Genomic DNA, 25,793 nt, shown 5'->3' with positions numbered 1-25,793 from the left:
AGAGAAACTGTTCCCATTGGTGGAAGAGTTGAGAACCAGAGATCACAGATTTAAGGTGATTTGCAAAAGAACCAAAGGCAACATGAGGATAAACATTTTTACGCAGCGAGTAGTTATGATCTGGAATGCACTGCCTGAAAGGGTGATGGAGGCAGATTCAATCGTAGCTTTCCAAAAGGAATTGGATAAATACTTGAAGGGAAAAAATTTGCAGGGAAAGAGAAGGGGAATGGGACTAACTGGATTGCTCTTACAAAAAGAGTCGGCATGGACTCGACGGGTCGAATGGCCTCCTCCTGTACTGTAACCATTCCATGGCTCTATGTGCTATGATTGTACCATTGCACTGTACTCTATCTGGGCCGACAATCTCTATCCCTTTAAGTATTCTCTTCACCTCTAACACTTTCTTTGAGACTGAAGATTCCAGCCCAGGAATCAATGACTTTGATTTCAATGAGATAAAAGCTCTAGACAGGCCAAACAAACAGATCACCGGGAATAGATGGTATTTAGGCCAGAATACTGAGAGACTAGGGTGAAGATTTGTGAGGCACTGACGATTAATAAGAGATAGGCAATAGGCACTGGGGAGGTCCCAGCAGATTGGAAACAGGTTAATGTGACGCCCACATTCAAAAAGGGGACCAAACAGCACAGGTAAATTCAGTGTCTTCTGGTCTTACTCTTCAATTTAGCGCAGACTCGAGTATCCGGAACATAAATCCCAGTCAACAGGGATTCAGAAGGGGAAGATCCTGATTGGCCCGTCTCCTCAATTCCTTCAAGGCAGTGATTACCCAAGTGGATTGTGGGAATCACATTTCCTCAAATTCCAAAAGGCTTTTGATAAAAATCCACATTTTATGAATTAAACTCAAAGCTGTAAACCCTGGGAATGGTGAGGAGTAAAACAAGCATTACTGGTTAGAGGAGTAATGTCGGGGTGGGGGGCTGGGTGAGAGACAACAATTTTATTTTAAAATCCACAAGCTTTCGGAGGCTTCCTCCTTCCTCAGGTGAATGTGGAAAGTACAAGAGAGAAAGATGCTGGAGAGGATTGCAGTCCTGAATTGGTTAAAAGTGAGGTGTGGGCCAGTATAATAAATAAAAGCAGAGTGAGGGCACTTGACATGACCTTCACTCACTGGCAGCTGTTAAACACTTTTGAATGTAAATGGGGGCTGAATATAAACAAGGTTCCTTTAAGATGCTAAAACTCTGAAATAACTCCATGACCCAGTAAGATATCAGAGTGACTGCTCCAGTCTGACCCTGAACACATGGATTCTACAGATTGCACTCCAGACAGTGCGGCTTACACTGTGTCTGATTCTCACCCCTCCCCTCTCTCTCTACTGCTGATGGGCCTGGGGTCCAGCTCCTGGTCAGTCTCTCACCCAGCACCCCATTTATCATTGGGCCCAGACAATGAGTGTGGCAGAGATTTACAACATACATGTAAGCACACAGACACGCCACGCACACACGCTTTCTACAGGGGAGAGCGATTTGGAGCAGAGACCTTGGCTGATTTTCCACTGGTTGTTTAAAAGTGAGGTGGGACCTCTGAGAGGGGAGGAAGGTCAATTCGTAGATGATAATAAATTGCAGAGGGATTTCATAATTACTTTGCACCGGTCTTTACTGAAGAGAAAGATGTTGGAGAGGGGATGAATCTGAGAGAGAGAGATGAGCAATAATTTTTTGGATATTAGCTGGCAGAGTGCTAGGGCCTGATGGGATACATCCCAGGGTTCTGAGGGAAATGATAATTCCAGGATTGATTGAGTGAGGATGTGTGCCAGAGGACTGGAGAATGGCCAGTATAATACCCATTATTAAAAAGTGAGACTGATCTAATCTGGGTAATCACAGGGACCTTGTGCTCGACAAACCTGATAAAATTCTTTGAGGAGGTAACAAACAGGGTAGATGGGAAATGCAGTGGATGGAGTGTTCATGGACTATAGGAAAGCCTTTGACACGGAAGATTATTAGAGAAGATTAAGGGGTATAGGATGAGGCGGAGGAGAGCAAACTGGATTAAAAATTGGTTAGAAGGGAGAAAAAAAGAGATTAGAAGTTGAGGGCATTTTCTCAGTGGTTGTAAGTGGGCAGTGGTGTCCCACAGGGTTCAGTTCTGGGGCCACTTCTGGTCACTGTGTATATCAATGATTTGGGTATAGGTCTAGATTTGAAGGTGATACCAAACTAGGAGGTACAGTTAATTCTTTAGAAGATCAAAGGGATATTTATAAGATGAGGGAATGGGGCTAAAAAGTGTCAGATGGAATTCAATGTTAGTGAGTGTGAGGTGATGAGCAGTAATGATACTATGAATGGGAGCAGGCTTGGGGTGTGGGGGAGCAGAGGGATTTGGGGGGGAACAGGTTCACAGTACCTCAGGATTATAATGTAAAAAAGTAGTGGTGAATGGTTGTTTTTCAGACTGGAGGGAAGTTTACAGTGGTGTTCCCCAGGGGTCAGTATTAGGACCACTGCTCTTTTTGATATATATTAATGACCTGGACTTGGGTATAAAGGGCATAATTTCAAAGTTTGCAGATGACATGAAACTTGGAAATGTAGTAAACAATGTGGAGGATAGTAACAGACTTCAGGAGGACAGAGACAGACTGGTGAAATGGGCAGACACATGGCAGATGAAATTTAACAGAGAAATGTGAAGTGATACATTTGGTAGGAAGAATGAGGAGAGGCAATATAAACTAAATGGTACAATTTTAAAGGGGGTGCAGGAAGAGAGAGACCTGGGGGTGTATGTGCACAAATCTTTCAAGGTGTGCAGGACAAGTTGAGAAGGCTATTAAAAAGCATATGGGATCCTGGGCTTTATTAATAGAGGCACAGAGTACAAAAGCAAGGAAGTTATGCTAAACCTTTATAAAACACTGGTTAGGCCTCAGCTGGAGTATTGTGTCCAATTCTGGGCACCGCACTTTAGGAAGGATGTGAAGGCCTTGGAGAGGGTGCAGAGGAGATTTACTAGAATGGTCCCAGGGATGAGGGTCTTCAGTTATGTGGAGAGACTGGAGAAGCTGGGATTGTTCTCCTTAGAGCAGAGAAGGTTAAGGGGAGATTTAATCGAGGTGTTCAAAATCATGAAGGGTTCCGATAGAGTAAATAAGGAGAAACTGTTTCCAGTGGCAGGAGGGTCGGTAACCAGAGGACACGGATTTAAGGTGATCGGCAAAAGAACCAGAGGCGACATGAGGAAACATTTTTTACACAGAGAGTTGGAAGCAGATTCAATAATAACTTTTAAGAGAGAATTGGACAAATACTTGAAGCGAAAAAATTTGCAGGGGAAGAGCTGGGGAATGGAACTAATTGGATAGCTCTTTGAAAGAGTTGGCACAGGCACGATGGGCCAAACGGCCTCCTTCTGTGTGATTCTACGATATTATGATAAAATCTTAATAATCCCCCAGTTAGGGGACTGTGTGCAGTGTTGGGCTCCACACTATAGGAGGGATATTGAGGCTTTAGAGAGGGGAGAGCCCAGATTCGCTGGGGTGCTGCCTGGTGTGTGGGAATACAAATATACAGAAAGGCTTGAAAATTGGGTCTTTTTTTCATTGGAACAAGACAGTTTACGGGTCGATTTGATAGTGTTCAAAGTTATAATAGGATGGGACAGAGTAGATAGAAGGAGACTGTTTCCAGTCGTTGAGGGTCTAGGGCGAGGGGCCGGAGATACACGATTAAATAGAAGAGATTCAGGACTGAGAGCAGGAGAAACTTCACACAGAGAGTTGTGAGGCCGTGGAATTCACTCCCAGTGGTTGAGGCAGGAACGATGTCGATATTCAAAATTATTTTAGATAATTGAATGAAGGAAAAAGGGTTAAAGGCACATGGGAACAGGTCAGGTAAATGTGATTCGAACTTGTTTCCCGTGTGGAGGGTAAATGCTGGCACGGACTGGTTGGGCCGAATGGCCTGTGTCGGTGTTGCAATTTTTATGTATTTCTACATAAAGAAGAAACTTACAACGCCTTTCACCACCTCAGGACACCCCGAAGCACCGCACAGCAATGAAGGACATTTGAAGTGTAGTCACTGTTATAATGTAGAAAATGTGGCAGCCAATTTGTGCACAGCAAGATCCCACAAACAGCAATGTGATAAATGACCCAGATAATCTGTTTTAATGATGTTGGTTGAGGGATAAATGTTGGCCAGGACCCCGGGGAGAACTCCCCCCGGCTCTTCTTCCAATAGTGGCCGCGGGAATTTTTTACATCCACCTGAGAGGGGCAGACGGGGCCTCGGTTTAACGTCTCGTCTGAATGACAGCACCTCAGACAGTGCAGCACTCCCTCAGTACTGACCCTCCGACAGTGCGGCACTCCCTCAGTACTGACCCTCCGACAGTGCGGCACTCCCTCAGTACTGACCCTCCGACAGTGCGGCGCTCCCTCAGTACTGACCCTCCGACAGTGCGGCACTCCCTCAGTACTGACCCTCCGACAGTGCGGCACTCCCTCAGTACTGACCCTCCGACAGTGCGGCACTCCCTCAGTACTGACCCTCCGACAGTGCGGCACTCCCTCAGTACTGACCCTCCGACAGTGCGGCGCTCCCTCAGTACTGACCCTCCGACAGTGCAGCGCTCCCTCAGTACTGACCCTCCAACAGTGCAGCGCTCCCTCAGTACTGACCCTCCGACAGTGCAGCGCTCCCTCAGTACTGACCCTCCGACAGTGCAGCACTCCCAGTACTGACCCTCCGACAGTGCAACACTCTCTCAGTACTGCACTGTGGGAGTATTGGTCTGGAGTTCGTGCTCAAGTCTCTGGAATGGGAGTCAAACCCACGACCTTCTGACTGAGATCAGATTTCAGACGAGACTGCCATTGACTCTGTGAGACTGAATGCTACAGGCCGCAGACCCTTTACTCAAGGAAACATCGTGGACCCTGCAGAAGCAGAGATTCTGCAAAGTAAATCAAGTAAAATCCCAGACTCTTTGTCTAAATCACATTCTATGTTGTTTATCCTTGACTGGTTCTCGTCACTAATCTGCCTCCTCCGTGCTCCCAGCAGCTGTGGAACGGGCGGATGCAGTTTTCCAATATAAAAGAACCATTAGTTGAAGAGTGGAGATGCTTTGTTTCAGTGTCCACCTACCTGTGTCATAGGTGTGAACGTGTAGGCGTAGTGTGAGCGGGAGTACACAAACACGGGCAGTGCGTACTTGGAGTTGGTCATCAATGCCACTCGCATGGCCTCTTGCACTCGTGCCCGCACAAAGTTCTTGCCTTGCTCGGAAGATTTTAAGATTTCCTCCATGTAAATGGATGGGTACAGAGCCTTGCTGTGAGACCACAGCCACAGTAGCTCATTATTGCGTTCAATCTCAATGGCAGGACACTGCCCGGTGTACGTGGAGAAGTTGGAATTGTAATCGTAATTGTAGCAGTCTGGGAAGAGGTAGAAACCCCACCAGGCTGTGGGCCTCATCGTCTGGCCCACTCTCAGAGTCTGGGTCATGAATTTTTTGGCAGTAGTATCAAACTCCCACTGAGCCTGCTTCAGGACTCTCTGTGGCAGCCAGTTGGGATACCTGGCCTGGACCAGCTCCTGGGACTTCTGGCGGTAGATTGCTTTATTGCCCCAGTTACGCACCCACTGCGGCCTCCACTCCTCCCAGTCGATGACTGCCAGGCCCTTGTAGAATTTGGAGGTCATGTACCTCTGGATGTCGGCCGCCATCTTGTTGCTGTGCTCGATGAGGCTTGCATTTTGAGGGCAGCCTCCGTTAACTGCGATGCCATCTTCATAAAAGGGATATTTGCCCAGCTGATCGATGTAAAATATTGTGACATTCCCTCCCATAAAAGCTTCCTTTTTATTGGTTATTATTTGAAAGTTGTCTAGATGCAGATCCACCCCTCGATGAGTCCTGCATTTCTCAGTTGGTACGTTCCAGATAACCAGGAAAGGCTGGTTCTGTATAAAAGGGGGCACTGCTTGTTTGCTGGGGTTACACTGGACCGTGTCGAGTGTCAGCACAAGGCAGAGCGCCGTGACGAGGGTGAAGGAGGCGACTGAACCGGGAAATGTCCGGCTTGGAGATGAACTGGTCTGATGACACTGGCAATCCGGTCCATACCAGCTAACGTCCATCGGTCACTCGGCCTACCTGGGACAACCAGCAAATTTGTTAGTTTGTGTCTAGGCAACAAGCAACTAGTGACAAGTAACCAAGTAATCACCTGCGACTGTACTAATCCTTCTGTTACTATGGTTACGCAGAGTGGAGCTCTCAATATCTGGATTGTGAGCAGGATTTGTTCTCCACAGGTCTTGAGATTTTCACCAGAATATCGAAAATAAAACTTGATCAGACGCTGAGCAGGAGTGACCCAGGTCGACCAATCAGCTCCTGGGGAGCATTCCCAAAGACTCTGAGCTTCCAAACCTTTGGAACGAATTCTTTAAACCGTCTGATCCCATTATTGGATTTCCCTAAAGCGATGCAGTTTCCCAAATGCTCTCCAGGAGTGGTGACCAGTCACCTCACCCCACTCCCACCTCACTCCCACCCCCACCTCACCCCACTCCCACCTCACTCCCACTCCCACCTCACCCCCACCCTCACATCAATCCCACCCCCATCTCACTCCCACCCCCACATCACTCCCACCCTCACATCACTCCCACCCCCACCTCACTCCCACCCCCACCTCACTCCCACCCCCACCTCACTCCCACCCCCACCTCACTCCCACCCCCACCTCACTCCCACCCCCACCTCACTCCCACCCCCACCTCACTCCCACCCTCACCTCACTCCCACCCTCACCTCACCTTCACCCCCACATCACTCCCACCCTCACCTCACTCACCCCCACCTCACCCACTAAAAACTAGTGGACAGGTACAAAAAATAATTTAAAAGTCTAATGGAATGTTGGCCTTTATCTCAAAAGAGCTGGAATATAAAGGGGAGGCAGTGATGTTCCAGTTGTACAGAGCTCTGGTCAGACCACATCTGGAGACTGGGTTCAGTTCTGGGCCCCGCCCCTCAGGAAGGATATATTGGCCTTGGAGGGGGTGCAGCACAGATTCACCAGAATGATACCGGGGTTAAAAGGGTTAAATTACGAGGACTGGTTGCAGAGACTAGGCTTGTATTCCCTCGAATAAAGAATGTTAAGGGGTGATTCAATTGACGTGTAAAAGATGATTAAAGGATTTGATAGGGTCGATAGAGAGAAACTATTTCCTCTGGTGGGGGGAGTCCAGAACAAGGGGGCAGAACCTTAAAATTAGAGCCAGGCCGTTCAGGGGTGATGTCAGGAAGCACTTCTTCACACAAAGGGGAGTGGAAATCTGGAACTCTCTCCCCCAAAAAGCATTTGATGCTGGGGGTCAATTGGGGCTTTCAGGACTGAGATTGATGGATTATTGGGTATTGAGGGTTACAGAACCAAGGTGCTATATCAATCCAAGCAGGTGTTGAGCCAGTTTACAGGCATTCTGTTGAACTGGGACCTCTCAAACACAGCAAAACAAGGAGGGTGGAGATAGGGGATTAATGGGGGAAACACCCAAAACACACATCAGGGATTAACGTGCACAAACCAGATAAATTATCAGCTTCCAGTTCCTGATTATCCTCTGGTGAGGTGGTTGAGTGAGGATATTCAGGATAGGGTGGAGTAGCAGAGTGTAGGGTGGGGTGGGGAAGGGTGGGGTGGGGTGGAGTGGGGTGGGGTGGGGTGGGGTGGGTGGGGTGGGGTGGGGTGGGGTGGGGTGGGGTGGAGTGGAGTGGAGTGGGGTGGAGTGGAGTGGGGTGGAGTGGGGTGGAGTGGAGTGGAGTGGGGTGGAGTGGGGTGGGGTGGAGTGGGGTGGGGTGGAGTGGGGTGGGGTGGAGTGGGGTGGGGTGGGGTGGGGTGGGTGGGGTGGGTGGGGTGGGGTGGAGTGGGGTGGAGTGGGGTGGGGTGGAGTGGGGTGGAGTGGGGTGGGGTGGAGTGGAGTGGAGTGGAGTGGAGTGGGGTGGGGTGGGGTGGGGTGGAGTGGGGTGGGGTGGGGTGGAGTGGGGTGGGGTGGAGTGGGGTGGAGTGGGGTGGGGTGGAGTGGGGTGGAGTGGGGTGGGGTGGAGTGGGGTGGGGTGGGGTGGAGTGGAGTGGGGTGGAGTGGAGTGGGGTGGAGTGGGGTGGAGTGGGGTGGGGTGGAGTGGGGTGGAGTGGGGTGGAGTGGGGTGGGGTGGAGTGGAGTGGGGTGGAGTGGGGTGGGGTGGAGTGGGGTGGAGTGGGGTGGGGTGGAGTGGGGTGGAGTGGGGTGGGGTGGAGTGGAGTGGGGTGGAGTGGGGTGGAGTGGGGTGGAGTGGGGTGGAGTGGGGTGGGGTGGAGTGGGGTGGAGTGGGGTGGGGTGGAGTGGGGTGGGGTGGAGTGGAGTGGGGTGGAGTGGGGTGGAGTGGGGTGGAGTGGGTTGGGGTGGGGTGGAGTGGAGTGGAGTGGGGTGGAGTGGGGTGGAGTGGGGTGGGGTGGAGTGGAGTGGGGTGGGGTGGAGTGGAGTGGGGTGGAGTGGGGTGGAGTGGGGTGGGGTGGAGTGGGGTGGAGTGGGGTGGAGTGGGGTGGAGTGGGGTGGAGTGGGGTGGGGTGGAGTGGAGTGGGGTGGGGTGGGGTGGAGTGGAGTGGGGTGGAGTGGGGTGGGGTGGAGTGGGGTGGAGTGGGGTGGGGTGGAGTGGGGTGGAGTGGGGTGGAGTGGAGTGGGGTGGAGTGGGGTGGGGTGGGGTGGGGTGGGGTGGGGTGGGGTGGAGTGGAGTGGGGTGGGGTGGGGTGGGGTGGGGTGGAGTGGGGTGGGGTGGAGTGGGGTGGAGTGGGGTGGAGTGGGGTGGGGTGGAGTGGAGTGGGGTGGGGTGGGGTGGGGTGGAGTGGGGTGGGGTGGGGTGGGGTGGGGTGGAGTGGGGTGGAGTGGGGTGGGGTGGGGTGGGGTGGGGTGGGGTAGGGCAGGGTGGGGTGGGGTAGGGCAGGGTGGGGTGGGGTGGGGTGGGGTAGGGCAGGGTGGGGTAGGGCGGGGTGGGTTGGGGTGATGTGGTGGTTTGGGTACTGGTTTAATAACCCAGAGATAACAAGTTCTAATCCCAGCATGGTCGTCAAATTGAATTCAATAAATCTGGTAATTCATGGATTTGCTCCAGGAAAGTTATGATGAATTTGCCGGATTAATGAGTTCACTGATGTCCTCCAGGGAGGAGATACCTTCACCCCCACTCTCCATGTGTGGTTGAGTTTTAATGAGCTCCGATGCCACTCAACTGTAAACAATTGTTACAGAACAAAATTGGAGGAGACTATCAGTCAGATTGCTCGGTTATGACCCAGGCATTGGATCAGGATAAGATTCAGGCAAACTCAGTCTGGTCGACCCTGCAAAGTCCTTCTCACCAACACTTGGGTACTGGTGCCCACATTGGGGGAGCTGCCCACAGGCTAGTTAAGCAACAGCCTGAAATAGCCAACATCCCAGGATCCTCCGTCACCATCCTCGGATATGTCCTGTCCCACCGGCAGGACAGACCCACCAGAGGTGGTGGTACAGTGGGACACACTCGGAGAGCTTGGCGCTGGGAATCCTCATCATTGATTCCGGACCCCATGAAATCTCAAAACTTTAGGTCAAATAAGGTTGAGGAAACCTGCTGCTGATCTCCATCGAGTGGGGAGACCTGGCTGAGTGAGGGTTGTAGAATAGCAGGGAGCAGCACCAGCACACTTTACAACAAGGTATCAATCTGGGACTGACCTCCCTGCTAAACACCAAAAGCAACATGTTATAAACACAACTAAGCAATCCCACAACAGTGATCAGAGTAAAGCTCTGCAGCTCGATCACATTGAGTCGAGAATTGATTTAATTGAGAATGGTGATGGTGAGGAAGAGGAAGTCCCATGAATAGCAGTGAGTCGGGGAGCCCGGAGGCGGAACCCGCGGGCCGGGGAGCCCGGAGGCGGACCCCGCGGGCCGGGGAGCCCGGAGGCGGACCCCGCGGGCCGGGGAGCCCGGAGGCGGACCCCGCGGGCCGGGGAGCCCGGAGGCGGACCCCGCGGGCCGGGGAGCCCGGAGGCGGACCCCGCGGGCCGGGGAGCCCGGAGACGCCCGAGGACAGAGAATCAAATGAATATTTTTTTATTCGTTCATGGGATGTGGGCGTCGCTGGCGAGGCCGGCATTTATTGCCCATCCCTAATTGCACCTTGAGAAGGTGGTGGTGAGCCACCTTCTTGAACCGCTGCAGTCCGTGTGGTGAAGGTTCTCCCACAGTGCTGTTAGGAAGGGAGTTCCAGGATTTTGACCCAGCGACAATGAAGGAACGGCGATATATTTCCAAGTCGGGATGGTGTGTGACTTGGAGGGGAACGTGCAGGTGGTGTTCTTCCCATGTACCTGCTGCCCTTGTCCTTCTAGGTGGTAGAGGTCGCGGGTTTGGGAGGTGCTGTCGAAGAAGCCTTGGCGAGTTGCTGCAGTGCATCCTGTGAATGGTACACACTGCAGCCACTGTGCGCCGGTGGTGAAGGGAGTGAATGTTTAGGGTGGTGGATGGGGTGCCAATCAAGCGGGCTGCTTCGTCCTGGATGGTGTCGAGCTTCTTGAGTGTTGTTGGAACTGCACTCATCCAGGCAAGTGGAGAGTATTCCATCACACTCCTGACTTGTGCCTTGTAGATGGTGGAAAGGTTTTGGGGAGTCAGGAGGTGAGTCACTCGCTGCAGAATACCCAGCCTTTGACCTGCTCTTGTAGCCACAGTATTTGTGGCTGGTCCAGTTAAGTTTCTGGTCAATGGTGACCCCCAGGATGTTGATGGTGGGGGATTCGGCGATGGTAATGCCGTTGAATGTCAAGGGGAGGTGGTTAGACTCTCTCTTGTTGGAGATGGTCATTGCCTGGCACTTGTCTGGCGCGAATGTTACTTGCCACTTATGAGCCCAAGCCTGGATGTTGTCCAGGTCTTGCTGCATGCGGGCACGGACTGCTTCATTATCTGAGGGGTTGCGAATGGAACTGAACACTGTGCAATCATCAGTGAACATCCCCATTTCTGACCTTATGATGGAGGGAAGGTCATTGACGAAGCAGCTGAAGATGGTTGGGCCTAGGACACTGCCCTGAGGAACTCCTGCAGCAATGTCCTGGGGCTGAGATGATTGGCCTCCAACAGCCACTACCATCTTCCTTTGTGCTAGGTATGACTCCAGCCACTGGAGAGTTTTCCCCCTGATTCCCATTGACTTCAATTTTACTCGGGCTCCTTGGTGCCACACTCAGTCAAATGCTGCCTTGATGTCAAGGGCAGTCACTCTCACCTCACTTCTGGAATTCAGCTCTTTTGTCCATGTTTGGACCAAGGCTGTAACGAGGTCTGGAGCCGGGTGGTCTTGGCAGAACCCAAACTGAGCATCGGTGAGCAGGTTATTGGTGAGTAAGTGCCGCTTGATAGCACTGTCGACGACACCTTCCATCACTTTGCTGATGATTGAGAGTAGACTGATGGGGCGGTAATTGGCCGGATTGGATTTGTCCTGCTTTTTGTGGACAGGACATACCTGGGCAATTTTCCACATTGTTGGGTAGATGCCAGTGTTGTAGCTGTACTGGAACAGCTTGGCTAGAGGCGCAGCTAGTTCTGGAGCACAAGTCTTCAGCACTACAGCCGGGATGTTGTCGGGGCCCATAGCCTTTGCTGTATCCAGTGCACTCAGCCATTTCTTGATATCACGTGTAGTGAATCGAATTCGCTGAAGACTGGCTTCTGTGATGGTGGGGATATCGGGAGGAGGCCGAGATGGATCATCCACTCGGCACTTCTGGCTGAAGATGGTTGCAAACGCTTCAGCCTTGTCTTTTGCACTCACATTCTGGACTCTGTCATCATTGAGGATGGGGACGTTTACAGAGCCTCCTCCCCCCATTAGTTGTTTAATTGTCCACCAACATTCACGACTGGATGTGGCAGAACTGCAGAGCTTACAGAGAGTCATCTGAATACAGAGTCACCCGAGGACAGAGAGTCACCTGAAGACAGGGGGTCACCTGAATGCAGAGAGTCACCTGAATGCAGAGAGTCACCTGAACGCAGAGAGTCACCTGAACGCAGAGAGTCACCTGAGGACAGGGGGTCACCTGAGGACAGGGGGTCACCTGAGGACAGGGGGTCACCTGAGGACAGGGGGTCACCTGAGGACAGGGGGTCACCTGAGGACAGGGGGTCACCTGAGGACAGGGGGTCACCTGAGGACAGGGGGTCACCTGAGGACAGGGGGTCACCTGAGGACAGGGGGTCACCTGAGGACAGGGGGTCACCTGAACACAAAGAGCCTCACAATGATCGGCCTCCCTACTACCCGCTGGCTTCGTCAGCTCTGTGTCTCCCACCCACCGTGACTGAAATCACTCAGAGAGAATACAGAGCCTGATTGTAAGGGATTGGATTAATCTGCGGGTTTCCATGTGCTCCCACACTCTCAGGATCAGTGGAATACAGGCAATCCCCGAAAGTCCGGAACCAAAGCCCAGCTTTGGGACTCAATCACACGACTGTAACATTTAGTGATGAAATTTCGGATGTTGGTAAATGATCGGATAAAAGGTCATTGTTCCCACACGCCCAGATATTCCAGCGTCTGCACCAGGACTGCTAATCCAGCTTTAATCTACACAAAGACACTTAAAGGGGCAGAGCACATAACTGGCCGACTCTGACCAGCACAACCAAGTCGAGGGAGAGCCAGCTGATCGCAGCTCAGGCGGGGGAAGGGTTCTGTCATTGGCCTCAGTGCCCTGGGCTGGGGCAGGGGTGAAAAAATGTAACCAGATTTCCTGCTCCAGTGACTCCTGCTGGAAAGTGTAAGTAAGGACATCAAGTGAGCACAGGATAGGGCCCCCATGCTCAAATACACCATCGAGGGTCACACAAGAAAAACAGGGTAAACTAGCAGCCAGTGAGAGTCGGTGGCCGTGGAACTGTCCCCCAGTGAGAGTCAGTGTCTGTGGGACTGTCCCCCGGTGAGAGTCAGTGTCTGTGGAACTGTCCCCCAGTGAGAGTCAGTGTCTGTGGAACTGTCCCCCGGTGAGAGTCAGTGTCTGTGGAACTGTCCCCCGGTGAGAGTCAGTGTCTGTGGAACTGTCCCCCGGTGAGAGTCAGTGTCTGTGGGACTGTCCCCCAGTGAGAGTCAGTGTCTGTGGGACTGTCCCCCAGTGAGAGTCAGTGTCTGTGGAACTGTCCCCCAGTGAGAGTCAGTGTCTGTGGGACTGTCCCCCAGTGAGAGTCAGTGTCTGTGGGACTGTCCCCCAGTGAGAGTCAGTGTCTGTGGAACTGTCCCCCAGTGAGAGTCAGTGTCTGTGGAACTGTCCCCCAGTGAGAGTCAGTGTCTGTGGGACTGTCCCCCAGTGAGGGTCAGTGTCTGTGGGACTGTCCCCCAGTGAGAGTCAGTGTCTGTGGGATTGTCCCCCAGTGAGAGTCAGTGTCTGTGGAACTGTCCCCCAGTGAGAGTCAGTGTCTGTGGAACTGTCCCCCAGTGAGAGTCAGTGTCTGTGGGACTGTCCCCCAGTGAGAGTCAGTGTCTGTGGGACTGTCCCCCAGTGAGAGTCAGTGTCTGTGGAACTGTCCCCCAGTGAGAGTCAGTGTCTGTGGAACTGTCCCCCAGTGAGAGTCAGTGTCTGTGGGACTGTCCCCCAGTGAGGGTCAGTGTCTGTGGGACTGTCCCCCAGTGAGAGTCAGTGTCTGTGGGATTGTCCCCCAGTGAGAGTCAGTGTCTGTGGGACTGTCCCCCAGTGAGAGTCAGTGTCTGTGGGACTGTCCCCCAGTGAGGGTCAGTGTCTGTGGGACTGTCCCCCAGTGAGAGTCAGTGTCTGTGGGACTGTCCCCCAGTGAGAGTCAGTGTCTGTGGGACTGTCCCCCAGAGAGAGTCAGTGTCTGTGGGACTGTCCCCCAGAGAGAGTCAGTGTCTGTGGGACTGTCCCCCAGTGAGAGTCAGTGTCTGTGGGACTGTCCCCCAGAGAGAGTCAGTGTCTGTGGGACTGTCCCCCAGTGAGAGTCAGTGTCTGTGGGACTGTCCCCCAGAGAGAGTCAGTGTCTGTGGGACTGTCCCCCAGTGAGAGTCAGTGTCTGTGGGACTGTCCCCCAGTGAGGGTCAGTGTCTGTGGGACTGTCCCCCAGTGAGAGTCAGTGTCTGTGGGATTGTCCCCCAGTGAGAGTCAGTGTCTGTGGGACTGTCCCCCAGAGAGAGTCAGTGTCTGTGGGACTGTCCCCCAGTGAGAGTCAGTGTCTGTGGGACTGTCCCCCAGTGAGAGTCAGTGTCTGTGGAACTGTCCCCCAGTGAAAGTCAGTGTCTGTGGGACTGTCCCCCAGTGAAAGTCAGTGTCTGTGATATTGTACATAAGAAAATAAGAAATAGGAGCAGGAGTCGGCCATTCGGCCCCTCGAGCCTGCTCCACCATTCAATCAGATCATGGCTGATCTTCAACCTCAACTCCACTTTCCCGCCCGATCCCCATATCCCTTGATTCCCCCCCCCCCCCCCCGAGTCCAAAAATCTATCCATCTCAGCTTTGAATAGACTCAACGACTCAGCACCAACAGCCCTCTGGGGTAGAGAATTCCAAAGGTTCACAACCCTGAATGAAGAAATTCCTCCTCATCTCAGTCCTAAGTGTCCGACCCCTTATCCTGAGATTATGCCCCCTAGTTCTAGACTCTCCAGCCAGGGAAAACAACCTCTCAGCATCTACCCTGTCGAGCCCCCTCAGAATCTTATATGTTTCAATGAGATCACTTCTCATTCTTCTAAACTCCAGAGAGTATCGGCCCATTCCACTCAATCTCTCCTCAAGGGACAACCCTCTCATCCCAGGAATTAATCTAGTGAACCTTCATTGCACCGCCTCTAAGGCAAGTATATCCTTCCTTAGATAAGGAGACCAAAACTGTACACAGTACTCCAGGTGAGGTCTCACCAAAGCCCAGTGCAATTGTAGTAAGACTTCCTTACTCTTGTACTCCAAACCCCCTGCAATTAAGGCCAACATACCATTTGCCTTCCTAATTGCTTGCTGCACCTGCATGTTAACTTTCTGTGTTCCGTGTACAAGGACACCCAAATCCCTCTGAACCCCAACATTTAATAGATTCTCATCATTTTAAAAATATTCTGTTTTTCCATACTTCCTATCAAAGTGAATAACCTCACATTTCCCCACATTATACTCCATCTGCCACCTTCTTGCCCACTCACTTAACCTGTCTATATCCCTTTGCAGACTCTGTGTCCTCCTCACAGCTTACTTTCCCACCTAGCTTTGTATCATCAGCAAACTTGGATACATTACACTCGGTCCCTTCATCTAAGTCATTAATGTAGATTGTAAATAGCTGAGGCCCAAGCACTGATCCCTGCGGTACCCCACTAGTTACAGCCTGACAACCTGAGAATGACCCGTTTATTCCTACTCTCTGTTTTCTGTCCGTTAACCAATCCTCTATCCATGCTAATATATTACCCCCAACCCCATGAGCCCTTATCTTGTGTAACAACCTTTTATGTGGCACCTTATCAAATGCCTTTTGAAAATCCAAAATATATGACATCCACTGGTTCCCCTTTATCTACCCTGCTAGTTACATCCTCAAAAAACTCTAATAAATTTGTCAAACACGATTTCCCTTTCATAAAACCATGTTGACTCTGCCTAATCATATGATTTTCTAAGTGCCCTGTTACCACTTCCATATGGGTACAGTAGCATAGTGGTTATTTTACAGGACTAATAATCAAGAGGCCTGGACTAATAATCCGGAGTCATGAGTTCAAATCCCGCCACGGCTGCTGGGGAATTTAAATTCAATTAATTAAATAAAAATCCGGAATTAAAATACTAGTATCAGTAATGGTGGCCATGAAACTACCGGATTGTTGTAAAAACCCATCTGGTTCACGAATGTCCTTGAGGGAAGGAAACCTGCCGTCCTTACCCAGTCTGGGCCTAAATGTGACTCCAGACCCACAGCAATGTGGTTGATTCTTAATCGTCCTCTGAAATGGCCAAGCAAGCCACTCAGTTGTACAATCTCGCTAAAAAACGTCACAATAAGAATAAAACCGGACGGACCACAAGGCACCGGACACAACAAAGGCAAACCAACCCCAGTCGACCCTGCAAAGTCCTCCTCACTAACATCTGGGGACTTGTGCCAAAATTGGGAGAGCTGTCCCACAGACTAGTCAAGCAACAGCCTGACATATCCATACTCACAGAATCATATCTTTCAGCCAACGTCCCAGACTCTTCCATCACCATCCCTGGGTATGTCCTGTCCCACCAGCAGGACAGACCCACCAGTCAGGAGGGAGTGGCCCTGGGAGTCCTCAACATTCACTCCGGACCCCATGAAATCTCATGGCATCAGGTCAAACATGGGCAAGGAAACCTCCTGCTGATTACCACCTACCGCCCTCCCTCAGCTGATGAATCAGTCCTCCTCCATGTTGAGCACCACTTGGAGGAAGCACTGAGGGTAGCAAGGGCACAAAATGTACTCTGGGTGGGGAACTTCAATGTCCATCACCAAGAGTGGCTCGGTAGCACCACTACTGACCGAGCTGGCCGAGTCCTGAAGGACATAGCCGCCAAACTGGGCCTGCGGCAGGTGGTGAGCGAACCAACACGTTCCCCAGAGAGAGTCAGTGCCTGTGGGACTGTCCCCCAGTGAGAGTCAGTGCCTGTGGGACTGTCCCCCAGTGAGAGTCAGTGCCTGTGGGACTGTCCCCCAGTGAGAGTCAGTGCCTGTGGGACTGTCCCCCAGTGAGAGTCAGTGTCTGTGGGACTGTCCCCCAGTGAGAGTCAGTGTCTGTGGGACTGTCCCCCAGTGAGAGTCAGTGTCTGTGGGACTGTCCCCCAGTGAGAGTCAGTGCCTGTGGGACTGTCCCCCAGTGAGAGTCAGTGTCTGTGGAACTGTCCCACAGTGAGAGTCAGTGCCTGTGGGACTGTCCCCCAGTGAGAGTCAGTGTCTGTGGGACTGTCCCCCAGTGAGAGTCAGTGTCTGTGGAACTGTCCCCCAGAGAGAGTCAGTGTCTGTGGAACTGTCCCCCAGAGAGAGTCAGTGTCTGTGGAACTGTCCCCCAGTGAGAGTCAGTGTGTGTGGACGTGTACCCCAGTGAGAGTCAGTACCAGGTGGTGCTTTCCTGGTCTGTGGTAGAGTGAAACAGAGAGAGAGTGAGAGAGTGGGAGAGAGAGAGAGAGTATGGGAGAGTGAGAGAGAGTCAGACAGAGTGAGATAGAGACAGAGAGAGTGGACAGCGAGAGGGGGAGACACAGAGAGAGAGATAGAGAGAGAGAGAGACACAGAGAGAGAGAGACAGGGACAAAGAGAGAGACAGAGACATGGAGGGACACAGAGGGAGGGAGAGAGAGACACTGAGGGAGAGGGAGAGAGAGACACTGAGGGAGAGAGAGAGAGACACACAGAGGGAGGGAGAGAGAGAGTGAGACAGAGAGAGAGTGAGACAGAGAGAGCGTGAGACAGAGAGAGCGTGAGACAGAGAGAGCGTGAGACAGAGAGAGCGTGAGACAGAGAGAGCGTGAGACAGAGAGAGCGTGAGACAGAGAGAGCGTGAGACAGAGAGAGCGTGAGACAGAGAGAGCGTGAGACAGAGAGAGAGTGAGACAGAGAGAGAGTGAGACAGAGAGAGAGTGAGACAGAGAGAGAGTGAGACAGAGAGAGAGTGAGACAGAGAGAGAGTGAGACAGAGAGAGCGTGAGACAGAGAGAGCGTGAGACAGAGAGAGCGTGAGACAGAGAGAGCGTGAGACAGAGAGAGAGTGAGACAGAGAGAGAGTGAGACAGAGAGAGAGTGAGACAGAGAGAGCGTGAGACAGAGAGAGCGTGAGACAGAGAGAGCGTGAGACAGAGAGAGCGTGAGACAGAGAGAGCGTGAGACAGAGAGAGCGTGAGACAGAGAGAGCGTGAGACAGAGAGAGCGTGAGACAGAGAGAGCGTGAGACAGAGAGAGCGTGAGACAGAGAGAGCGTGAGACAGAGAGCGTGAGACAGAGAGAGCGTGAGACAGAGAGAGAGTGAGACAGAGAGAGAGTGAGACAGAGAGAGAGTGAGACAGAGAGAGAGTGAGACAGAGAGAGCGTGAGACAGAGAGAGCGTGAGACAGAGAGAGAGTGAGACAGAGAGAGCGTGAGACAGAGAGAGCGTGAGACAGAGAGAGCGTGAGACAGAGAGAGCGTGAGACAGAGAGAGCGTGAGACAGAGAGAGCGTGAGACAGAGAGAGCGTGAGACAGAGAGCGTGAGACAGAGAGAGCGTGAGACAGAGAGCGTGAGACAGAGAGAGCGTGAGACAGAGAGCGTGAGACAGAGAGAGCGTGAGACAGAGAGAGAGTGAGACAGAGAGCGTGAGACAGAGAGAGCGTGAGACAGAGAGCGTGCGAGTGTGTCGGTGGGATCCATGTACCCAGTTAGACCTTGTGTCCAGCATCGTGTGAGATTGGGGGCGGGGCTCCGATATTCTAACAGGTGACTGGCGTCTGCTCTGAAGGTGAAGCCTCAACTCTTCCTGTGACTGCAGTTCTGTTTTTGTTCACTCGAGCTGTGTGACTGTGAGCAAGAGTAGGCCATTCGGCCCTTCGGGCCTGCTCCGCCATTCTAAATGATCATGGCTGATCGTCTAACTCAGTACCCTGTTCCCGCTTTTTCCCCATATCCCTTGATCCCTTTAGCATTAAGAAATCTATCTATCTCCTTCTTGAATATATTTAATGACTTGGCCTCCACTGCCTTCTGTGGTAGCGAATTCCACAGGTTCACCACCCTCTGAGTGAAGTAATTCAGAGCCAAGGTATGTTCAGAATCTGGACTGTGATGCTCGATAACTTGTTCTCACAGGATCCCACACACAAGTTGTATTAAACACTTCCTCTGTGACAATTCTACTCAGCTTCCAGAACACAGACAGTTTACTTTTACCCCACTGCTTAAAAGGCTGAACTGAAAGGGTTTTTACGAATGAAGTGGCGACTTTTTCCAAATGGAGACAGAATTCTTACAGTCAGCACAGATGTTAAAGACAAATTTTGTCTCACTAACTTGATTGAGTTTTTTGATGAGGTATCAGAGGGTCGACAGGGGTCGTGCGGTTGATGTTGTGTTTCTGGACTTTCAAAGGCGTTTGATAAAATACCACATAATAGACTCATTAGTAAAATTGAATCCCATGTCCCTGTCTCTCTCTTTGTCCCTGTCTCTCTCTCTCTGTGTGGCAGATTCTGGATATAAAATTGGCTCGGGGACAGAATGCAGAGAGTAGTGGTGAACGGTTGTTTTTCAGACTGGGGGGGAGGTGTACAGTGGTGTTCCCCAGGGGTCGGTATGAGGACCACTGATAGTCTTGATATATATTAATGACCTGGAGTTGCATTTAGAGGGCATGGTTTCAAAGTTTGCAGATGACACGAAACTTGGAAATGTAATAATCAGTGAGGAGGATAGTGAGAGACTTCAACAACAACTTATACAGTACCTTTAACACAGCAAATCATCCCAAGGTGCTTCACAGCAGCGATGATCAGATAGAATTTCTCACAGTTCGGATCGAGTCTCCACCCAGTGAATGACTGTATTTAACGGTGAGGTCACCATGAGATTCCACTCCAGAGGAATTCCGTGACTCCATGTAAAACCCAACATATCGAAAAAATAATCCCAAACTCTGGAATCTAAACAGGGCCAATTCTGGGCTAGTCAGAGATCAAATCAATCAGCCAGGGTTCCTGCTCCCGATCACTGTCCAGTGACCCCTGGGTTAGAGAGAGGGGAAATCAGCCAGGGTTCCTGCTCCTGATCACTGTCCAGTGACCCCTGGGTTAGAGAGAGGGGAAATCAGCCAGGGTTCCTGCTCCTGATCACTGTCCAGTGACCCCTGGGTTAGAGAGAGGGGAAATCAGCCAGGGTTCCTGCTCCTGATCACTGTCCAGTGACCCCTGCTGAAACTCTGTGTTGATGTTGGGAGAGGACGGGGTCAGACTCACTGTGTTGTGCCCCTGCAGTTGAATAGCCTGACACTCAGGATCTGGGTTCATACATCAAGTGTGGGGTACCAGATAGTAGTCAGTGCCCGTGTTGTCTCTGGGATTTATGGGGTGTCTCTGGGATTTATGGGGAGTCTCTGGGATTTATGGGGTGTTCATGTGGGACAGGAGCGTTAAGACATTGGGAGTGAGCGGCTAGTCCGAATCCCGGAGTGAGAGAATCCACATCCCGCACCTGGAGCAGCGAATCTTTCAGCCAGGATCCCAATGAACCTTTGAACTGTCTCCATGGAAACCGGCCCCGGGAGCCCGGTGTCTTTGTGCAAACTCCCGACCCTGAGGGGCAGAGGGGGGGGGGGGCAGAGAGGAGGGGGCAGAGCCCCCACAACTCACTCCCCCCCACCTCAGCCCCGGGACCATCGAAAGACCCGAAGCAAAGGAATAACCGGAATAAACACCCACAACAAGTGGGGAGAAACATCTGGATTTACAGCCCTCCGTACCCAGAGCCCCAATAACCCGGTAACATGGTGCCAGTAACCCGGTACCCCAGTGCCTGGTGCCCACTCTCGCTGCCTCTGCCCAGTCCCCGCTGCCCAGTCCCCCGGTGCCCGGTACCTGCTCTCGCCACCTCCGCTACAGGTGCCCAGTCCCCCGGTGCCCGGTGCCCAGTCCCCAGTGCCCAGTCCCCCGGTGCCCAGTCCCCCGGTGCCCAGTCCCCCGGTGCCCAGTCCCCCAGTCCCCCGGTGCCCAGTCCCCCAGTCCCCTGGTGCCCGGTGCCCAGTCCCCCAGTGCCCAGTCCCCCGGTGCCCAGTCCCCCGGTGCCCAGTCCCCCGGTGCCCCGGTGCCCGGTCCCCAGTCCCCGGTGCCCAGTCCCCCGGTGCCCAGTCCCCCGGTGCCCAGTCCCCCAGTCCCCCGGTGCCCGGTCCCCAGTCCCCGGTGCCCAGTCCCCCAGTGCCCGGTCCCCAGTCCCCCAGTCCCCCGGTGCCCAGTCCCCCGGTGCCCAGTCCCCCAGTGCCCGGTGCCCAGTCCCCCAGTGCCCGGTGCCCAGTCCCCCAGTGCCCAGTGCCCGGTCCCCCGGTGCCCGGTCCCCCGGTGCCCAGTCCCCCAGTCCCCCAGTGCCCAGTGCCCAGTCCCCCGGTGCCCAGTCCCCCGGTGCCCAGTGCCCAGTCCCCCGGTGCCCGGTCCCCCGGTGCCCAGTCCCCCGGTGCCCAGTCCCCCAGTGCCCGGTGCCCAGTCCCCCAGTGCCCAGTCCCCGGTGCCCAGTCCCCCGGTGCCCGGTCCCCCGGTGCCCGGTCCCCCGGTGCCCAGTGCCCAGTCCCCCGGTGCCCGGTCCCCCGGTGCCCGGTCCCCCGGTGCCCAGTCCCCCGGTGCCCAGTCCCCCAGTCCCCCGGTGCCCGGTCCCCGGTGCCCAGTCCCCCGGTGCCCAGTCCCCCAGTCCCCCGGTGCCCGGTACCTGCTCTCGCCGCCTCCGCTACAGGTGCCGGGCTGAGTTCGCTGAGCCGCGGCTGTGGGTTTATGTGAAGCTGCGGCTGGTGCTCGGGTCGGATCCTCGGGGACTTTGAGCCGTTCACCGGGAGAGTCCGAGCTCCGTCCTCATGTCCCGCCCGCCACTGAAAGTTTGCCCCGGGGAGCGGGCGGACTCGGCGCCTCCTCCCGCCCCTCATTCATACCCGGACCCGGGGCCGCCAAACAACCCGCTCCCCGCGGGGAAACCCTCCCCCCAAAAACACCCCAAACCCCCACCCCCGACCCCCACCCCGCACTGACCCGCCTCCCCCCACCCTCACACTGGGCTCTGGGCACAGGGAGATCCCAGCACCCGCCTCCATCACCACAACAAGGGGGGTCACCAACTTAATAAACTCGCAGCTCACCTTGAGAAAGTGGTACATCCCATTCTCGTATTATAATGAGGCCCCGCCCGGGGACCCGGCACAGCGGCCGGGGGGTAAAGGGGCAGCCCCCCGGGGCAGGGGGTAAAGGGACAGCCCCCCGGGGCAGGGGGTAAAGGGGCAGCCCCCCGGGGCAGGGGGGTAAAGGGGCAGCCCCCCGGGGCAGGGGGTAAAGGGGCAGCCCCCCGGGGCAGGGGGGTAAAGGGGCAGCCCCCCGGGGCAGGGGGGTAAAGGGGCAGCCCCCCGGGGCAGGGGGGTAAAGGGGCAGCCCCCCGGGGCAGGGGGGTAAAGGGGCAGCCCCCCGGGGCAGGGGGGTAAAGGGGCAGCCCCCCGGGGCAGGGGGGTAAAGGGGCAGCCCCCCGGGGCAGGGGGGTAAAGGGGCAGCCCCCCGGGGCAGGGGGGTAAAGGGGCAGCCCCCCGGGGCAGGGGGGTAAAGGGGCAGCCCCCCGGGGCAGGGGGGTAAAGGGGCAGCCCCCCGGGGCAGGGGGGTAAAGGGGCAGCCCCCCGGGGCAGGGGGGTAAAGGGGCAGCCCCCCGGGGCAGGGGGGTAAAGGGGCAGCCCCCCGGGGCAGGGGGGTAAAGGGGCAGCCCCCCGGGGCAGGGGGTAAAGGGGCAGCCCCCCGGGGCAGGGGGTAAAGGGGACTGGGGATAGGGGACAGGGGATAGGGAACTGGGACAAGGGGACTGGGGATAGGGGGATGGGGACTGGGGATAGGGACAGGGGGACAGGGACAAGGGGATAGGGGGTAACGAACAGGGGATAGGGGGCAGGCGATAGGGATAGGGGACAGGAGGTGGGGCAAGGGGACTGGGTGTAGGGGACGGGGGCCGGGACCAGGGGCAGGTACCAGGGGTAGGGGCAAGCGACAGGGGCTAGGGGGAGGGAAGAGGCAGCCAGCAAACGTTTATAAATAAACTGTTCAGTGTGAAACAGGAGCCCGGAACAGGTCGATTCCATTGCCTCATCCTCACCCCTCCCTGTCCTTTCAATATCTTGTCCAGAATAGTACAGTTGCTCTCGCTGGGAGTGACTGTCACACCCACATATTTGCGTTAATATGTCTCAAAAATAAACTCACTCTGTGTTTAAATAGATTTGAAATCTGTCTGAGTCTGTGAGCTTTAGACTCTCTGTTAACTGCCCTGATTACACTGCAGCACTCAACTCACTGAAAACTGCTTTTTCCTTTTATAACTTTTATTAACTGCATCAAACATATCCTCACATTCACTCTCAATAGGCTTTCGATGGAGCCGTTGGGATCATCTCGTTTCTTAGTCAGAAGGTTGGGAATTCCAGACCCACTCTGGGATTTGGAAAGGGAAAGAAAGAGTTAAAAGAATTACATCGAATGTACAGCACAGAAACAGGCCATTCGGCCCAACTGGTCTATGCCGGTGTTTATGCTCCACACGAGCCTCCTCCCTCCACTCTCTGGGTAAAGAAGTTTCTCCTGAATTCCTGATTGGATTTATTAGTGACTATTTTATATTTATGACCCCTAGTTTTGGTCTCCCCCACAAGTGGAAACATTTTCTCTACGTCTACCCAATCAAACCCTTTCATTATCTTAAAGACCTCAATCAGGTCACCCCTCGGCCTTCTCTTTTCTAGAGAAAAGAGCCCCAGCCTGTTCAATCTTTCTCGATGGTGAGAACCTCTCATTCTGGTATCATCCGAGTGAATCTTTTTTGCACCTTCTCCAGTGCCTCGATATCCTTTTTCCAGTTTATTTTTCCTAGTTCCATTCTCATCCCCACAAAATCAACTCCCATTTCTACAGCACCTTTCACAACCTCAGGACGTCCCAAATTCCTCACAGCCAATGAAATGCTTTGCAGTGTAGTCACTGTTGTAATGTAGAAAGCACGGCAGCTAATTTTTGCACAGCAAGATCCCACAAACAGCAATGAGATAAATGACCAGATAATCTGTTTTTCAGTGATGTTGGTTGAGGGATAAATATTGGCCCAGGACACCGGGGAGAACTCCCCTGCTCTTTGAATAGTGGCTGTGGGATTTTTTACATCCATCTGAGGGGGAAGACAGGGCCTTAGTTTAACATCCCATCCGAAAGACGACACCTCCAACAGTGCAGCACTCCCTCAGTACTGACCCTCCGACAGTGCAGCGCTCCCTCAGTACTGACCCTCCGACAGTGCAGCGCTCCCTCAGTACTGACCCTCCGACAGTGCAGCGCTCCCTCAGTACTGACTCTCCACAGTGCAGCGCTCCCTCAGTATTGACTCTCCACAGTGCAGCGCTCCCTCAGTACTGACTCTCCACAGTGCGGCGCTCCCTCAGTACTGACCCTCCGACAGTGCAGCGCTCCCTCAGTACTGACCCTCCGACAGTGCAGCACTCCCTCAGTGAGTAAGTGAATGGACTATAACTGAGTGAGAGGGTAAGTGAATCGAATCATAGAATGGTTACAGCACAGAAGTCCATTCGGCCTGTCGAGCCCGTGCAGGCTCTCTGTAAGAGCAATCCAGTTAGTCCCATTCCCCCACTCTTTCCCTGTAGCCCTGCATATTTTTTCCCTTCAAGTATTTATCCAATTCCCTTTTGAAAGCCACGATTGAACCTGCCTCCACCGCCCCCTCGGGCATTGAGTTCCAGACCCCCACCACACTCTGGGTGAAAATGTATTCTCCTCAGCTCCCCTCTAATCCTTCTACCAATCACTTTAAATCTATGCCCCCTGGTCACTGATCCCTCTGCTAAGGGAAATAGGTCATAGAGTCATAGAGTCATAGAGTTATACAGCACGGATAGAGGCCCTTCGGCCCATCGTGTCCGCGCCGGCCATCAAGCCCTGTCTACTCTAATCCCATATTCCAGCATTTGGTCCATAGCCTTGTATGCTATGGCATTTCAAGTGCTCATCCAAATGCTTCTTGAATGTTGTGAGGGTTCCTGCCTCCACAACCCTTTCAGGCAGTGAGTTCCAGACTCCAACCACCCTCTGGGTGAAAAAGTTCTTTCTCAAATCCCCTCTAAACCTCCCGCCTTTTATCTTGAATCTATGTCCCCTTGTTATAGAACCCTCAACGAAGGGAAAAAGCTCCTTAGTATCCATCCTATCTGTGCCCCTCATAATTTTGTACACCTCAATCATGTCCCCCCTCAGCCTCCTCTGCTCCAAGGAAAACAAACCCAATCTTCCCAGTCTCTCTTCATAGCTGAAGCGCTCCAGCCATGGTAACATCCTGGTGAATCTCCTCTGCACCCTCTCCAAAGCGATCACATCCTTCCTGTAGTGTGGCGACCAGAACTGCACACAGTACTCCAGCTGTGGCCTAACCAGTGTTTTATACAGCTCCATCATAACCTCCTTGCTCTTATATTCTATGCCTCGGCTAATAAAGGCAAGTATCCCATATGCCTTCTTTACCACCTTATCTACCTGTTCCGCCGCCTTCAGGGATCTGTGAACTTGCACACCAAGATCCCTCTGACCCTCTGTCTTGCCTAGGGTCCTCCCATTCATTGTGTATTCCCTTGCCTTGTTAGTCCCTCCAAAGTGCATCACCTCGCACTTTTCCGGGTTAAATTCCATTTGCCACTGTTCCGCCCATCTGACCAACCCATCTATATCGTCCTGCAGACTGAGGCTATCCTCCTCGCTATTTACCACCCTACCAATTTTTGTATCATCAGCGAACTTACTGATCATACCTTTTACATTCATATCCAAGTCATTAATGTAGACCACAAACAGCAAGGGACCCAGCACCGATCCCTGTGGTACCCCACTGGCCACAGGCTTCCAGTCACAAAAACAACCTTCGACCATCACCCTCTGCCTTCTGCCACTAAGCCAGTTTTGTATC

General features: G+C 53.4%; 1 protein-coding gene across 2 annotated transcripts in view; it reads right to left on the bottom strand.

Moving 5' to 3' along the window:
- Positions 1-21,716, bottom strand: part of LOC137333958 (hyaluronidase-4-like) — a 30,790-nt gene extending 9,074 nt beyond the window's left edge. Inside the window, exons 1-2 of one of the 2 annotated variants that reach the window (XM_067998322.1) lie at positions 21,522-21,716; positions 5,158-6,172 (exon numbers count right to left, since the gene is read on the bottom strand). In XM_067998322.1, the coding sequence (XP_067854423.1) occupies positions 5,158-6,156 (999 nt within the window). In that variant the 5' untranslated portion in view covers positions 6,157-6,172; positions 21,522-21,716. Of the gene's footprint in view, positions 1-5,157; positions 6,173-19,557; positions 20,297-21,521 lie in introns of those variants that run through there. The other variant, XM_067998323.1, reaches the window with a different exon arrangement.
- Between the last annotated feature and the right edge of the window lie 4,077 nt (positions 21,717-25,793).

Source organism: Heptranchias perlo, chromosome 17 (genome assembly GCF_035084215.1).
Source record: "Heptranchias perlo isolate sHepPer1 chromosome 17, sHepPer1.hap1, whole genome shotgun sequence".
NCBI classification, from domain to species: Eukaryota; Metazoa; Chordata; class Chondrichthyes; order Hexanchiformes; family Hexanchidae; genus Heptranchias; species Heptranchias perlo.
The sequence above is the reverse complement of the archived record's forward strand: the minus strand, read 5'-3'. Positions and strand labels throughout refer to the sequence as shown.